The sequence below is a fragment of the Suncus etruscus genome, chromosome 3 (genome assembly GCF_024139225.1).
Source record: "Suncus etruscus isolate mSunEtr1 chromosome 3, mSunEtr1.pri.cur, whole genome shotgun sequence".
In the NCBI taxonomy this organism is placed as follows: domain Eukaryota; kingdom Metazoa; phylum Chordata; class Mammalia; order Eulipotyphla; family Soricidae; genus Suncus; species Suncus etruscus.
The window spans coordinates 111,653,865-111,672,683 of NC_064850.1; the positions used below are offsets into that span (position 1 = coordinate 111,653,865).

An 18,819-nucleotide genomic window follows, 5' to 3' on the forward strand; every position below is an offset into this window, starting at 1 on the left:
ATAGGATGTTCTCTTGCATTTTTCTCTTTAGTAATAAAAGAAACTTTAAACTTTATATTTTGAGATTTTCCTTTAAGTAATCTTGAAAACTTGATTAAGGTCCTTTCTCCTCATACATGATTATTTACCAAGTTTTCTTGGGCTTGCTGAAAGTATTCTGTTTTGTAAAAGACGAAGAGTGAGCATTCACCTTCTGTGCCTTGATCTTGGTGTCCTGTGACTGCCCCAGTCCCTCTGCTTCTCTGCTGCTGTCTATCAACGAGAGTCACTGGCATGTTTTCCTGTGCTTCACAATCTATGCCCCTGTAAATCTTTCTAGGACAAATTTCTGACTTCTTTGGGAGTGAGTCTATTTTAAGTCTGCATGTCTTTTTGTGTGCATGTGTGTATGTATGTATGTATATGTGTGTATGTATGCATACATGTTTTGGAGCCACACTTGGCTGTATACAGAGCTTTTTTTCTTACTCTACTCAAGGCATTATGTGGGGTATCAGGATCAAAAGTAGGTCAGCCACATTTAAGGCAAACATCCTACCAGCTGTACTATCCCTTGGCTTCAGTTCCACCAGAACCCCCTTCCTCCTACTCTATCTCTGCTATTCTTTCTCCTCAACACCTTCCTTACCCTTCCCTTCCTCCTCCACCCTCTTCCTCTCCCTCTCTCTCCCCATTGTCATTTCTGTGCATTATTAAGCTTTGGGCACACACATCTTTGAGATTTAGTATTTCCCCTTATCCTGCCTGGGAAGTGGATTGGGGGTCTTCTGTACCATGATTTAAAAATTCACCCTTGGTTTCTGTTTTTTTTTTCTTTTCTTCTTGTCCCCTCTAGAGAAAAGTGGAAGTTGTGACACATACTTTTCCCTTAAGAATATACTCCTTGTAATCTGATTGCTGTACTTTATACTATCATTTTGCTGGAAAGAAAAATGTTTTAAACCAGGGATTTCTATTTATATTTGACCTGGATGACTTTGGTGAAATAAGTACTAGATCACTTATTTTAACTGGATGCCAATTATGAATTCTGAGAATATATATTCTAGATAAATGAGTTGCTAAATTCTAAATATCAATTAATTCAGCTTAAAACATGTACTTAAGGTTGTTTAAAGTTATAATGTGATCTTTCCAAAGACACAACTTATTTGTATTTCAAAATCAATTTTAAAACATATGACTTCTTATTTATTGTTCTTTATCCAACTATACATTTCTTTATCTTTTTTCTAAATGTAGTTTGTTATGATTTGCAAGATTAACTTTTATCTAATTTTTATTTTATTGCATAGTAGAGTTCTATATATCTAGATTATCTTCTGTTACTATTTTCTTACTGACATTATTTATGAAATAGACCCTCTAAGTTTTATATTAAGATTTATAGTCCATTTAGTTTTATAACTAGTTAGCCACCTTGGGATTTTTTAAAATACTTTTAAAATGTACAAAATAGGAGATAAAAGATAGAAATCAAAGAAGAGACTTCAAAAAAGGCAGTAATATATAGTGAAACAGAATAATCATTGGTATAAAATTACATAGAATTTGAATTTATTCTATTAAAATGTGAATATGATTTATGGTAAGTAATGGTAAGTAAACCAACTTGGTCTTTGCTTTAAAAGTTAGTGAGAGCAACAAAAGGATATCAGTTCGTGTATATTAAATTATGTAAGTAGAATCTGAGGGCAACTTTTAAATGAGTTCATAAAGGTCATTACATAAAAATACATTTGCTAGTACAGATTTACTGGTATATTGACTTAAAATATCTAGGTATATTTCATTAATGCTAGCCAAAGCTTATTGTAATAATATTTTGTTTTATTATGTACCCAGTGGTACTCAGGTTTTTTTGTATTTATGTATTTATTTATTTATATAAAATCTTTATTTAAGCACCATGATTACAATCATGATTGTAGTTGGATTTCAGTCATATATAGAACACCCCCTCTTTACCAGAGCAACATTCTCACCACCAATGCTCCCTCTCCCACCTCCCCTACCCTGCCTGTATTTGAGACAGGCATTCTACTTCTCTCACTCATTAACATTGTCATGCTAGTTGTAAGTGTAGTTATTTCCCTAATTGCACTCAGCACTCTTTGTGGTGAGTTTCACATTGTGAGCTGGTCCTTCCAGCCCTCATCTCTATTGTCTCTGGGCATTATTACAAAATGTTCCTAATTTTTCTTAAAACTCATAGATGAGACTATTCTGTGTCTATCTCTCTTCCTCTGACTTATTTCACACTGTATAATAGAGATCCTCATCTAACACCATGTACAAAGATCAAATCCAAATGGATTAAACACCTTGATATTGGGCCTGAAACCATAAGGTTTTTTTTTCTTTTTTTCTTTTTTTTTTCCCTATCTCTGTGCTTGAGAGTCAATCCCCAAAGTACTGAGGTTACTATTTGTGGTGCTGGGGAATGAACTGAGGATTGCCACATGCAAGGCAATCTTATGATTTTCTTCCTGAAATATTCAATGGCTAGCTTATTTATAAAAGAATATAATTAATTGGGACAGAGAGATAGTACAGCAGTAGGATTTTTGCCTTACATGCAGCCAACTCAGTTTCGATTCTTATCATATGGTCCCCCAGATACCTCTGGGAGTATTTCCTGAGAGAGGTCCTGGAGTCACCCCTGAGAATGGCTGTATCTAAAATTCCCCTCCTCCTAAAGAATATAGTTAATAGGTTTAAATGTGTGTGTGTGTGTGTGTGTGTGTGTGTGTGTGTTTCTGTTTAAAAGGGACAAAGCTAGATTCAGTGATCTTTATCGTCTTTTTCCAGTACTAGTAATCAATTTTTGTGATAGAGCATGCTGTATTTGAGGGCATAGAGATAGTACAGCTATGTAGGGTACCTGCCATACATGAGTCTTTTCCTTTGGTTAAATCCCCAACACCTCATATGGTCCCCTGAGCACCATCAGAAGTAATCCCTTGGGCCAGGGCGGTAGTGCAAGCCCTAAGGTATCTGTCTGCCTTGTGTGAGTTAGCCTAGGACGGACTGTGGTCTGATCCCCTTGCATCTCATATGGTCCCCCAAGCTAGGAGGGATTTCTGAGTGCATAGCCAAGAGTAAATAAACCCTAAGCGTCACTGGGTATGGTGAAAAAACAAAAAAAACAAAAACAAAAAGTAATCCTTGAGCAAAGAGCTAGGATTAATCTCTGAGCACAGCATTGTTTGTCAAAACAAAAACTGGTGCTTTATTTATGACTTTTATTAAACTAATTTTTTTTCTCTTTTTTAGAGTAGTTTCTTTTTCACTTTTTTAAATAAATAAAAATAAAATTACTGCCATTGTTTTTTAAAAGCCTTCCTCCCAAATTACCAGCTATTTTATTTAAATTAGTAATATAATGATATAGAACAAAAAGGGCAACATTTCGATAGGCTTATTTGAGTTATATAATACCAAATGTTTCTAATTAATATTATTTATTTTCTTGGTATGTGTGTGGCACTAAGAATAGATTCCTAGGTCTCCATGTATATGAGGCATATGTTTTACATTGAGCCAGTGCCCATAGTTACCTTTTTAACATTAGTTGTTTCCACAACTACATTGGATAGGCACCATATTCAATAAAACCTTAAGAGTTAAAGTATGAAATTAATATGATTGTTTCAGGAAAATAGTATATTGAATATAATTTGTTCAGCTGTTTTATTCTTTTTTTTTTCTTTTTAGGAGTGGCAGAATTCCATTCAGAAGAATGCAGGCCTTGCTTTTATTGAACTTGTTAATGAAGGAAGGTAATCTATTTTATATGTATTTGTCTTTAGTTTTAAAATCTACCTTGTGTCATAGGAACTGATATTTCATGTGCTATATTGTACTGATTTTGCAATCTGGAAGTGTGAAACTCAGATATCAATCATGACAAATATGCCAATGTTTATCATTTATTATGATATTAATTATAGCTATTTTGTAGATATTTTTTATTTTGTTGAGGTAATTTCACTATACACAATTTGCTGAGAGTTTTTATAACGAATATCTGGTAGGTTTTGTCAGATGTCTTTTTGCTTTTCTTGATTTGATCTTTTGTTTATTTTCATATTGAACCAATTTTGGTATTGTTGTAATTTTTATTTGGTAGTGGTGTATAATTCATTTGATTATTGTTGGCTTAAATTTTGCCAATTGATTTAAAAAAGTTATTTGGTGGACTTAGTTTGCTGAATTTTCTTATTGTTTTCTAGTATGTTTGTTTTGAGCTCTTTCAAGCAATTATATATACATATCTATATATGTAAAAACATTTTTTAATTAAAAAACATTTTTTTTTGTTTTTCTTTTGTTTTTTTTTGTTTTTTTGTGTTTTTTGGTTCATACCCGGCAGGGCTCAGGGGTTACTCCTGGCTCTACACTCAGAAATCGCTCCTGGCAAGCTGCCTGAACAGCTGTATTATGAAGGACTTAGTAAATTATAGTGTCATAATAAAAATGAGAGGGAAAAGAAAAAAGATGGATATATGTATATATATTTATTTAACATTTCTTTATTAAAAGCCAATATTTTCTGGCCTCGTTTTAGTCTGATCTCTGGAGAGATAATAGATATTAAAATCTCTACCATCTCTTGTGGTTGTGATAAATATCTTTCATGAAATCTTATAACTGTTGTTATAAGTCACTAGGTGTTTTTAAATTTGGCGATCACTAGTTAGGTGTATATATATTTAGGAGTATGATTTTTCTGATAGACATATCACTTGATCATTAAGAAATGAACTTCTCTATTTCTTATAACCTTTTTGATCCTGAAGTTTATGTTGTCTAATATAAGTATGGCCATTCTGGCCTTTTCCAAGGACTTGTTTGCTTAGAGAATTGTCTTCTGACTTTTGACTTTGAGTATGTGCTTACTCTGACAATTCAGATGTGTTTTTTCAAGCAGCAGAATGTTGGGGTCAATTTTCTAATCCATATTTCCATTCTGTTTCTCTAAATTGGTATTTTTGGAGCATTGACATTGAGATAGATTATTGTCATGGAGTTTAGTGCCATCTTTCTCTAGAAGTTTAATCTGACTATGAGGTTTGTCTTACCAAGTAGACTCTTCAATTCTTTTGAAGTTGGCTTTGAGTCTATGAAGTTCTTGAGCTGTTATTTATCCATGGAGTTGTGTATCTTTTCTTCAAATCTGAATGAGAGTCAGTTTGGGTAAAATACCCTTGGTGAGGCTTTCATTTCACTGAGTTGTTTTACTGTATCCCCTCATTGTCTTTGCCTCAGAAGGTCTTGTTAGATACATCTGCTATAAATCTTAACTACATTACTTTGTGATTCCTTCTTTGATCTTGATGCTTTTAGTATTTTATCTTATCTGTGATTTTTGTCATTCTGATTAGGATATGTCTTGAAAACTTTTTATTTGGGTCTCTTTTAGCTGGCATCTTTCCTGTCTCCTTGATGTGGGCACCTTAGATCTCCATCTTTGGGGATTTCTTGGCATTATTGTCTTTATTGTTTCTTCATCAGGGTGGTCTTTGTGGTCCTTTAGTCCCACTTATGTTGTTCCTTTTAATTCACCCCCACAGTCTTCTTATTTGCTGATTGTTTATTTTGAATATTAGTTCCTATCTTCTGATGTTGTCTTAGGTTTTCTATATCTCACCCTGCAGTTCATCTCTTTAGACCTCAGCTCCTGTTTCTTTGCCTCTGAGGCCTTTCTGTATTTCATTTCTCCAACTAAATTATATTTTTTATTTCTGGTTTTACTTTTCTAATTCACACTCTCATATTTTCTTGGTTTTATTGGTTGTCCATTTCTTTGCTTCTTTGAGCTTTTTTTTTTTTTATTTCTAACAATTCTTTAAGTCCTCATCAGAGTGGTTATTATGGGTTGGGTCTTTAGAACTACCATCCTCATTTGCTAAATGTGATGGGGTTCTGCATTTCTTTCCCATTGGGGCCTTTTTATTTTTGAGGTGTTATTTGTGTGTGGATAGGGACTAAAGTTAGGATGTAAGTGCTTGAGAGCTATGAAGATGTAAAGAAATGCATAGGCTGCTAACTTGGCAGCTTCCTGATCTAGAAGTGAGATGGCAAGTTCTTTTTGTTTTGTTTTTTATTTTTTTGTTACAAACCATGCTCTTCAAAACTTTTGATAGTGGAGTTTTTGGCATATACTATTTTAATACCAATCCCATCACCAGAATCAACTCCCACCTCTAGTACTCCCATATTCAGTTACCTCCTACTCCTGTCTGCTTTCTTGGCAGGCATGTTACATTTATCAATAGAGAAAACCAAATTGGGATGTCTAGTTCTAAGTGCAGCATCCCAGCTACTTCCTAGAAGCTTTGAGTTCTCAGGCCTGGGATTGGGGCGTGGCCTGGCATTGGGTGGAACTCCTGGCATTAGGCTTCTTTCAAAGTCCTAAACTGGGTGAGGTAAAGTGATAACCATGATACACTTTGAGAACCATATGCAAACCACAGTGTCTAAAAGGGGGGAAAAAACGGTGAGAGAGGAATAGAGGGAAGGGAATGGAGAGGAAGAGATAGACACTGCCTGGATGAGGGTGCAGCAGGGGAAACTGGAGACATTGGTGGTGGGAGGTATACACTGGTGAAGGGCTAGGTGTTGGAACATTTATTTGAAACTTAACTATTAATGACTTTGTAAATGTTATCTCATCAATTAAAAACAAAAATAAAAAAGACAAACCTAAGGGAAAAAGTTTTAATTAAAAAAAATCACCTAGGGGCTAGAGCGATAACACAGCAGTTAGGGCATTTGTCTTGTAGGTGGCTGATCCAGGTTCCATCTCTGCATCTTATATGGTTCCCCACGTCTGCCAAAAGTTATTTTTGAGTGCAGAGCCAGGAGTAAGTCCTGTGCACCGCTTGGTATGGCCCCCAAACCAACCAATGAACCAACCAACCAACCAACCAACCAACCAACCAACCAACCAACCAACCAACCAACCAACCAGCCAACCAACCAACCAAATAAATTCACCTGAGGGGAAAGATTCCTGAACTGGAGGCATTGGCAGATTATCAGTGCAGCTTCCCAGCTACTTCCTAGATGCTCATGTTTTTGTATTTTTTGCTGTGAGTTTTTAGTAGTCATCCTGCTTCTTGCAGTGAAGCCAAGTGTTTGGCCAAGTCTTGATGAAATATTTAATTATAACTGATAGATTCATGTTTTTTGGATGGATATATTAAAATATGGGCATTCTTTATATGTTAGTGTTTTCTTCAAAGGGGTTTTTTTTTGGGGATGTGGCACACTCGCCAAGTATTTGGAGCTACTCCTAGCTTTAGAGGCCAAAGCTAGGCCAGTGCTTTGGGAACCAGGGTCTCTTGTATGCATTCATTCTGGACCTTTGAGCCATCTTATAGGTGCTTGATTATTTTTAATTCTTTAGTGTATAAATCATAAGTGAGTGTTTACTAAGCCATATATACACTATTTTTAAAAAGATTTTTCTTTTCTTTTTTAACACTCTTCACCAGTGCACATTTCCCATACCAATGCCCTAGTTTCTTTCCTGCACCCCCCTGCCTGCCATTGGAGCAGACAATATTTTTCTTCTCTCTCTCTTTCTTTCTCTCTCTTTCTTTCTCTCTCTTTCTTTCTTTCTCTCTCTCTCTTTCTCTCTCTCTCTCTCTTTCTCTCTCTCTCTCTTGTTTTGGAACTGTGGTTTTATATATTTTGCTGAAGGGGTATCATGCATATCACTTTATATCATTTCAGCATTCAACAGAGTGATCAGTTCTAATATCATTGTCATAGTTGTCCCATCTCTGCCCTAATTGCACTCTCCCACTATTTGTGTAAGCTACCTACCATGAAATAGTCTTCTTGATTTTTATTCATATTGTCTCTAGATATCATCTCAACACTATCTTTTATTTTCTTTATATCCCAGTGATGAGTGAAATTATTTTATGTCTTTCCCTTTGTCTCTGACTCATTTCACTCAGCAAATTATTCTGCCTCTTCACCTATGTAGAAGCAAATTTCATGATTTCATTTTTCCTAACAGCTGTGTAGTGTATTATATTGTATAGATACAATTTTTAAGTCTTTGGAATATATAAATACAAGGGCCAACACAACTATGGATGCATGAAATTTTTTACTAAGCTATAAAATGGGTACATTATATATGTGTAGCTATTTCTTTATAATTAAATTTTTTTTCTCTTTTTATAATTAAAAATTTTATATGCTGAATCTTCTGATTGGTAGTCCTTGGGACCCCTTCATGTGATTTTTTTTGTACCAGGATGCATCAGGTAATGCTTAGGGGTGGTTATCATGTGGAAGTGGAGATAAAGCCAGGGTCCAGCGCATTCACATTTGTGACTTAAACGTTGCCTATTATGTAAGTGTGACCTGTCTTGACCTCATTTATAGAGTAGTTGCTATAGGCGGAGTCGACAGCCCTAGCTATGATGATTTATTTTCAGGTTCTCCTCAGTGTTTATTTTGTTCTCTGGTTCCTTGTTCAACTTCCTTATAAATGATACTTATGTCAGTGGTCGGCAACCTTTTTTTATTCAATTGAGCCAAATCTCGCCAAAACCACGATTGAAATTTATTTTGAGAGCCACACAGGGTGCGCACTGACAGAGGCTAGGAGCAAAGTCCTGACTCCTGGAGCGGCCGCTGGGCACACAGAAGAGCCAAATTAAAAGTGTAAAGAGCCACATGTGGCTCGCGAGCTGCATGTTGCCGACCACTGGAGGTGAATTATCTTCTGCTTTATTCTCTCTTCTGAAGTTGCTAATTTCTGTCTAGAAACAGCAAGAGACTAGGGAAAACACTATACCTATGTGCATTGGGTAGTTCATCACCAGAAAAGATGCATACAGTTGTGTTGTTTACTTTTGTCAGTTTTCAGAATCCTGAATTATTTTCCAGTTTTTCTGTGCTTATTGTTTTTGAGTGTTAGCTTCATTTATGTTGTTTCAAAAGTGCAACCTTCAGATCTTTACATAAGTTCTTGTTCAGATTAGTTTTTTTTGTTTGTTTTTGCTGTTGGGCTGCATCTGGCAATGCTTAGGGTTTATTGCTGGCTCTGCATTCAGGAATCACCCTTGATGGTGCTGGGGGACCATATGGGATATGTGGGATCAAGGGTCAGCTGCATGCTAGGCAAGTGCCCTACCTGATGAAATATCTCTCCAGTCCCAGATTGCATATTTTTAGAGAACTCTTCCCTGAATGTTTTTCCTCATTATGAAAACCTTTCTCTTAACTCAGCTCTTTTTCATTTTTGTTTTTATGTTTTTCTCAAGTATAAATCCTCATAGGATTTGCTTCCCATTTTATGTATATGGTTGTATTCTTTGCCCTTTAATGGATGATAGAAGGTATTTATATTCAATTGCTAACATATTATATTCTGAAAATACATTGTTTTTGTAGTTTTGAATTCAGTTACTTATATTTCTGTAGTTTTGATTTCAATCGTTTATATTTTTCACATGAGTAATTTTCTTAAGCAATTCATATTAATTCAGATAATCTTAAGTCAGTAGATAAGTGGTATTTCTTTGAATGTTTTAAAAGCCAAAGTAATAGAAAATACAAGGGTCAGGTATGTAGAAGAGCAGGTAGGGCCTTGCCTTACACATGCTGACTTGAACATTATGTATGTTCTTTTGATCATTATTAGGAGTGATCCCTGAACACAGAGCCAGGAATAAGACTTGAGCAAAGCTGGTTGTGGCTAATTCTCCCATCCATAAAACATTTAGCATCAGGTGATTTATATATTTGATCAAGAAATAAAATATCATGTTCAAAATTTCTTATTCAAAACAGCTAGTTATTATTATTATAACTTATTGGTGTAGAAGAGACCTATTTGAATTTTTTATGCTATTTACAATTATAATTTTTGTAATATCCCATTTTTATTTTTTACCTTTGATTATTTTACCTATTTGACTATATTATATTCTGTGGTCAGAATTTTTATTTTTCCTTCAACTCTAGTCTATTGAAAATAAAAGCCTTTTTCTATTAAGAATATGTTTGCAATAAAAAACTTTATTTTATTTATTTTTTATGTATTTTTATTTTTTGCTTTTTGTTTTTTGAGGCCACACCTGGAGACACTCAGGGGTTACTCCTGGCTATGCGCTCAGAAATTGCTCCTGGCTTGGGGGATCATATGTGACACCAGGGGATCAAACTGTGGTCTGTCCTCCGAGGTTAGCGTGTGCAAGGCAAACATCCTATCACTTGCGCCACTGCTCCAGCCCCATAAAAAGCTTTTTAAATGAAACTTATATTCATTTCTGAAATTTTGACTGTAATATTTGAAATTTTCATTATATTTTAGAGGTAGACTATAAAAATGTTCCAAAAGAATAGTGAATTTTCTTTTTATAAATCAATGGGTTTGATTTTTATTCTTCTTCAAATATTTAATAGGCATGAATATATTTGTGAAGTAAGTTACTACCACCCTTTGCCCCACCCCCAACCACCCCAGCTTGCCAGTATAACAGGCTCATTTAAAATTTAGATAGTTAAGAGCTTGGTCTTTTGAGTCTATTGTTGTTGACTTTGGCTTGGATTTAGTCCTGTCCTTTCTTTTTTTTTTATATATCCACAAATGCACCTAAGAATTTTTTTATAGTCATAAGAATTTCTTTCACCCAAACAATAACTGCTTACATGTTGTCTCTTCTGCTTTCATTCTAGCCTTTCTCCTCCTCCTCCTCCTCCTCCTCCTCCTCCTCCTCCTCTTCCTCCTCCTCCTCCTCCTCTACGAGTTTTAAAATGTCCAGCTAGAGGTTTTAGTAGTTAATGTCCAAAAAAAGTTGTCAAATACTTTGAAGTCTGACTCTAATCTTGTCATATTTGAAATTTATATTAAATTATTATGAACTCCTTTTGGGAGGGGCTAATGCTTTTACATACTTTTTTGTTTGTTTGATTGTTTCTGGACTACATTTGAAGGTACTTAGGGATTACTCCTGGCTCTATGCTCTGGAATCACTCCTTGCAAGCTTGGGAACCATATGGGACCCTGAGGATAGAACCTGGGTCAGCCAGGTACAAGGCAAATACCCTACCTGCTGTGCTATCATGCTGGCCCCATTTTAGAAGTACTTTCTATTTCCATATTAGTCTTTGTAAAGTGTATAAATGCATTGATGATCCCCATGGTTAGGAATATTAGCATCCACAATTGAAGTCCTGGAGCCTTAACTAGTTCGCAGTTGAGAACTATGTCTAAATATGTATGTGGTCTGTTAAGGACTTAGAAATTTATTTATATATATATTTGGACTGGGAAATACTAAGCAGGTGCTGGGTTCAATTCCAGCCCTACATAAGTTTTCACAAGCATGACCAGGATTCTCAGTACAGACCCAGAAGTAAGCCCTGTTGCGTATCACTGACTCAAAACATCACCAAAATAAATATTTTTTATTGATTACAAGTCTGGTCTGAGGTTTCAGGTGTGTACTTTTGGTATTAGAACCTTTGTTTCTTCTCACAGCTATAAGAAATTTGCTTTGAAAACATAGTAATAATAATTTAAGGATTTTTGTGATATATTGAACATTTCATATCTGTGTGGAGTAGTGAGTGAAAGGGAGTATAAGATGAGGGAAGGAGGCAGCTATATAAAAGCTAGTAATAATTATGCAGTATAAGATTAGTTAATAGAGATACATTCTGTGAAGTTAAGTTTTAGTAGTTGTATTACAGAAAGATGTTTTTTAAACATTATTTTCAGTTAGATATGGTTCGTGACTATTTTCTATATTTAATTCTAGAGAAAATAAAATGTCAGAATTGCCAGTTCAGGAAGAAAGTGAATATGTTTTCAAGTTGTTGGGGGTATAAAAATAGAGTGGTAACTTTCCTTTCTCATTTGTGGTGAAGATGTTTAGAAAAGAAAAGCTGACAGTTGCTACTAATGGGGGTCACAGCAAGCCCAGAAAACTCTCAGTGAAAATGTGTGTATGTGCTTATCCAAGGTCTGGACTAGTATAATCAGATGTGGACAATAGACTGTAATGTAGTTATGAGAGGAGGTTGTCATCATTACTGTTATTTATTGAGCCTCTGGTGTGAATCTGTTCTAGTTGGTCACTTGATAGGGCTGTTTGTTTCCTAAGGCTGACACAAGCAGTTTTTCCCTTCCTTGCACTGTAGGTATAAATTATACATAGTTTCCCTCTTAATATTGAAATATGTGAATCATTTTGTGCTCTGCATTTAGATATTGAACCTGTAGTAAACATTTTTTGAGAATTTTTATTACATTGTAATGTAAAATTAACTTTACATTATAAAGTTAAATTTTATCTCTAGTATTTTTGTTAGAAAGAATAGCGTAAGTATTTAGATAAAATTATAGCTGCTAAATACTGTATGATTTGCACATTTAGGAAAATAATCCCATAGATGGAAAATTAATCCTTTTAAAAACAAAATAATTACCCATTTGTTATTACTCAGTTGAAGTTATTTTTATACTTTTCATAATGAAAAGAAGTCATATTTCTGTAAAGCAAATGAGTGACTACAGCTATTTGCGCAGCGTGTAAGGTGTTTGCCCTGTATACAGCCAACACAGGTTCTATCCCTGACATCCTGAGCACTGTAAGGCCTGAGTGTAGAGTCAGGAGTAATCCCTTAGCATCACTGGATGTGTGAGTTCCACCCCCAAAAAATAAATGAGAGATATGTACTGTGTGTGTTATGCCATTCTGGATTTTAAAGAATTTTATAAAGGATGAAGGAAAATGCATTTCTTTTATTTTTTTTAAAATGATTTACTAGATAGTAAATGATTTTACTAGATAGTAAAATTTGTCTTATCTATTAAAATAGTTATAGATTGGGGTTGGAGAGATAACATTGAGATAAGGCATTTGTCTTGCATGTAGAAGGCCAGTGGTTCGAATTCTGGCATCCCATGAGGTCCCCGTGCCTGCCAGGGCAATTACTGAGCTCAGAGCCAGGAGTAACCCCTGAATGATGCTGGATGTGACCCCAAAACCAAAACCCCCCCCAAAAAAACCAAAACCCCGAAACCCTCCCAAAAAACAACCCCCAAAACAGGGTTTTGTACAAGTACAAAATATGTACAAGTACAAAATCTTGTACAAGTACAAGATATGTTTTCTGGAGTTGAGATCTGCTAGGATGAGTAGAGTTATATCTGGCAGTTTAACAGGATAATTTTTTGGTGTTTGGTTTTTTGGCCATACCTGGTCAGGGGTTATTCCTGGCTATGTGCTCAGAAATCACTCCTGGCTTGGGGACCGTATGGAACATCGGGGATTAAACGAACTGAGGTCTGTTCTGGATCAGCCACGTGAAAGGGAAACGCCCTACTGCTATGCTATAACTCAGGACCTATTTAACAGGATTTTTATAAGCTACTTTGTACCAAAGTAGAAGTTTTCGAAGGATCAAATTTCAGTATATTCTTTAGAGGGAAAGAGGATTGAATATACTGTATAACAACTAAAATTTATTTATTTATTTATTTATTTATTTATTTATTTATTTATTTATTTATTTATTGGGGACACACCTGGCTATGCTTAGGGCTTATTCTTGCCTGTGCTTATCGGTAATTCCTTCCAATGCTCAGGGGACCATATAAGGTGCTGGAGAATTGAACCTGGGCCAGCTGTATTCAGTGCAAAGCTCCCAACCCACTATAGCTATTGCCCCCAATAATTACAAATTGTAAATGTGTAGAAAGGTTGAAAAACAGGTTAGAATACTCATTTTCTATTATTTTTGCTATGTGTTTATTGAATATATCTTGTATGCCAAATAAATTCTGGAGTTAAGGATATAGTTTTTAATAAGATTGTTTTGTCATAGAGGATAGAATGAATAATTTATAAGCAAATATGCCACTGTAACTTTTTTTTAATATCTTTGTTTAAGCACATGATTTCAAGCATGTTTGCAGTTGGGTTTTAGATATATATATATATATATATATATATATATATATATATATAAAACACACCCCTTCTTCTACAGTGACATTAATCACCACGACCCATCTCTAGATCTCATTTCATTTTTTAAAATTGTAACTTTGCCTTTTATATGACTCGTCACTACTCTCTCTACCCAGCTGCTACTCCCCAGCAATCCATGCTGCAATCTTAATTATATAATTTCTGCTGGCACTTTTTTTTTTTGGTTGTGTGGGAACCGAACCCTGAGCCTCACACGTGCAAGGCAAGTGCTCTGCCATTGAATTGCATCCATAGCCCCTCAATTGTAATTTCTTTTTCTAGAAATTGTATTGTTCATATTAATTGATCAATTAGTTCATTAATTAATCATTAATTAGTGCTTTTCCTTTGGTGTCTTGACTATTTTCTCTTCATATAATGTCCTCAAGTCTCATGCATGTTAATCATACATGTCAGTTTCTTTCTTAAGACTTCTCAGGATTAAATGTAATCTATATGTGTATGTATGGGTATCCAGTTATTTCCCCTCCCATAATTGATGTGGATGTTGTCCTTGTGATGACAAACATGTCATACTTAAGCACATGCGAGACCATGTTGCTCATTTATCTTTTATTTATGCTCTTGGTTTTCACACACCAGGCAACCGTGCTTCCACTCAGGTGCAGTCTCTTCCACATTTTGGGGCTGCTTCCATGCTTCTTGTTGCCACCTACAATTATGGTGCTCATAACTAGTTGTATTGCCTGCTGGGGTGGTGATAGTATTATACCCCGGCTTGACAGTGATCTCGATTCCTGAATGCAGTGCTTAAGCATCCTTTGGTTGCTGTGTTCATCTGAATCCTACTACCCTATTGTGATTTCACATGCCTGGAGCAGAGCCACCAGGCTCAAAACAGCAAAGCGTCAGGATTGTGCTTTGTGTTTTTGGCAGCACCTGGGATTGAACTCATCTTATGAAGATATTTGCAAGGCAGATATTGTAAGCTACTGGGCAATATCTCTGAGAACCTATTATCTTAATACAATTTAGATCATTTGTATTTCCCAAGTTTTTTTTTTTTTTCTTTTTCTTTTTGGACAGTGCTCAAGAATTACTCCTGTCCCTACACTCCCTACACCCTGGCAGTGTACAGGGGACCAGCTGCATATGAGATCCCATATTGGCTTTATGCATGGCAACACCTTACTGCTGTAGTATCGCACCAGCCCTTGTTTTCCACATGTTCTTAATTTGCTCATCAATCCAGCCTACATTCCTTTTGCCATTTCACCTTTGTCATCTATTTTTCCAGTCCCTGCCTCTCAGGCATTTTTTTTTTTTTGAGATAAAACTGCATTATTACACTACAGTTTTAGGGGTGCATCATTAAAAACCTACAAATGTCTGTAATATTGTGTTGACTACTAAAAGTCCAGTCTGTCCTTCATTATCCTGCTTTTTTTTTTTTAATTTGATTTTTTGGGCCATACCCAGTTGTGCTCAGAGGTTACTCCTGGCTCTGTGCTCAGAAATTGCTCCTGGCAGGCATGGGGACCAGTTGAGATGCTGGGATTTGAACCACCATCCATCCTGGATTGGCTTCTTGCAAGGCTGTGCTATCTCTCTGGCCCCTCCTGCTTTCATTTTTAACCCATACACTCAGAAGTGGAATTGCTGTTTTATGTGATTCAGATAAAATATGGATCATGTTTTAATTTTTTGAGGAACTGCAAGGTTTTCCTTAGCAATTGTACATATTTGCCTTTCCATCAATAGTGCATGTGTTTTAGTTTATATCCATCTGCTTACCCAATTTTAAGGATTTTGATAGTAACCATTTTAGTTGTCTTAAGAAGGTGTTGTGGTTTTGATTTTGAGTTGCATTTCTCTAATTAGTAATATTGAACATCTCTTCATATACTTGTTAACAATTGAACATCATTTTTGGAGAAATTATGTTCAATTTTGCATCAGTATTTATGTTGCCTTTGGCCTGTAGAGTGTGTGTGGATGTGCATGTATATGTGTGTTTGTTTTTAAGTTAACCCCTTATTATTTACATGCACTGCGAATATTCTCTCCCATTTTCCAGATTGCTTTTTTACTTGTTATGTTCTTTGCTGAAATTTTAGTTGATGTACTTTAGTTTATTTTTTCCTGATGTTGCCTATGCTCTGTTTTCTATCGAAGAAATTACTGCTTATTCAAAGACTCTGGAACTTTCACTTATATTTTCTTCTAAGAGTTTTATAGTTATTAGATGCAACTTTTAAATTAATTTTCCTAAATTATACAAGGAAAGATTCTTCCTCCTCTTCCTTTAATGACTTTAATGCTTTTAAAGGAATTACTTGTGGTATAGTTAGTGGAATCATTTAAGAACTGAAACATATAAATCAGTGAAGGCTTTACTGAAATATTTCAGGGAAGAAATGATAGTAATGATTTAGATGGAAATGATTCAATGATGGAGATGCATAAACCATTATGTGGCATTTTTCTTCCTTAACTTTATTTATACACTATGGTTTAAAAGTTGTTCATAATACAGTTTTTGGGGGTGCATTCTAGGTTTTAATACCAACCTACCACCATAGTGACTTTCTTCTACATTGTCCCCAGTTTCCACAACCCAAAAAATCTGCTTCTGTAGCAGGCAAAAAATAATTTATTTCATATTTCTTGTTGCAGCAATATGGCAAATGGAATATTCAAAGAATAGAATGTTTGGAAAATATTATATCTTGCAGTGGTGTTATTAAAGTCATTGAGAAGCTACTAAATTGTTTCTTGATGGTTTGGGTTTGCTGAAAACCCAAATACCTTCTGGTTTTCGCTTATTGAATTTGGAGGGCTTCAATATTACTTCCTATTATTTCAATATTATATCTAATTTGCTGTGCTCCAACTGGACTCTCAGTAACATGAGAGTTGGAGGTGTCATACACCAGGAGCTTCAGGAACTATAGCAGTGGCATGATTCTTTGGCTTGGTGTCTCTTGAGATTGATGAGCTGTGAAACTGGACTGTTTATATACCAGAGGATATGGGGTGTGGATGGGCTGCTGGGTCTTCCAGTAGAATGGATGTGAAGGAGGCTGGGTTGTTCTGTAACATAATTAAGTACTCAATCTATACAAGTTGTTTTCATGTAATGGATTTGAAAGTGCAGAAAATATAACTTAAGGGTTTATCCTAGGGTTTGTTTAAATAGATATAGGTATTGTAAGTAAAGCAGGAATAAAATAGCAATGAGAAGAGGTATTCCTGACAGTGGGTAGGTAGAATCAAGAGTTTTGTTTCAAAAATGATTACATTTGTGATGCTAATGGAGTATCCTAGTATAGATTTTAGTTAGACAATTGACCATGTATGTTGACCTAAATATATATATATATATATATATATATATATATATATATGTAAATAAATAAACCTAGAAATTGTCAGCATTTAGGGAGGTTTAAAATTTAGGGGCCGGCAGAAGGACCTCCAATGCAAGAACTCTACCCAAACTCTTCTGCCACAAAGTACTCCTCAAACTCAACAAGACCAGGGTGTGTAAAAAAATGTGCCCTGGATTCCACCCCCCACAAAAATACCCCAAAAGACAATGAGGAAGTCTATATTTTTTTATAAGTTTAAGACCTCCAGAATACTACCTCAACCTGTTTATATCCAAATGTAAGGTATCACTTTGCTCCCTTAATTACTTTTCTTTTGAACTCATTATTATTTTTTTTTTTTTTGGTTTTTCGGCCACACCCATTTGATGCTCAGGGGTTATTCTTGGCTAAGCACTCAGAAATTGCCCCTGGCTTGGGGGGACCATATGGGACGCCAGGGGATCGAACCCCAGTCCTTCATTGGCTAGAGCTTGCAAGGCAGACACCTTACCTCTAGCGCCACCTCGCCGGCCCTGAACTCATTATTTTTCAAGCCTGATCTTATTTTTTCCTCATATATATATATAAAACGGTACAACAACATATATGTGTGTGTGTATATATGTGTGTGTATATATATGTTTTTGTCCTTTTTTTTTTTTTCTTCTCTTCCTTAATTCCACCTGTTTTGGTTCTGCTTGGTACAAAATCCTACAAGAAAAAGTCTTGCCTGGGATAAAAGCTCAGGTCAGAACTTGGGCACAGAGATGATGGTGCCTGACACTCTCACAACCAAATGCACCAACAGTATGACATAGCGCCAATTCTTTTTGTATAGGCATACTAAAAAAGAGGAAATTTTACATATAGAAACAAGTTCTTATCTACTAGGGATAAGAACTCATACATTTTATAATACCGGGCACCTTACACCTTGAACCTATGTCATGTGGTCCCAACTTAGAGTCCACATGATTAGACAGCGATCGTCCAAACTGGAACCCTAGATCTCAGACATATAACTGATACAGTTCTACGCAACACCTCCAGGAACCAAATTCCCTCTGGGACATTCTTAATACTGCTCTGACACCAACATGCTCCAGATTTGATATGACACCATGACAATGAGAAAATGGCAAGAACTTGATCTAAGAACAGGCTGTCTTACCTCACCCTCATAAGGTGAACCCAGAAGACATGTCATTCTTTGATCTGTGCAAAAGCCAATATCACTAACTACAGAAGACTGACTGACAAACATGACTGGACAGAACTTATTCTGGGTTCAATAAAAACATTCCTAGTCTAGGCTTTGGCCTATGATCAGTACAACAACCAAGATCTCTAATGCCAGAGGTCTGACTGTGACAACTATAATCGAGCAGAACTTCTAGAAACATAATGAAAGACTTAATCCTAGGCTTCGACCTAGGATCCATGCAAAAACCAAGACCACTAACTACAGAAGACTG

The 18,819-nt window shown here is 35.5% G+C and overlaps 1 protein-coding gene across 2 annotated transcripts in view; it reads left to right on the top strand.

Moving 5' to 3' along the window:
* Nucleotides 1–18,819, top strand: part of LRBA (LPS responsive beige-like anchor protein) — a 662,022-nt gene that overhangs the window by 229,936 nt on the left and 413,267 nt on the right. For both annotated transcript variants that reach the window (XM_049770186.1, XM_049770185.1), the window contains exon 34: nt 3,718–3,782. In XM_049770186.1, coding sequence (XP_049626143.1) covers nt 3,718–3,782 — 65 coding nt within the window. The remainder of the gene's footprint in view (nt 1–3,717; nt 3,783–18,819) is intronic.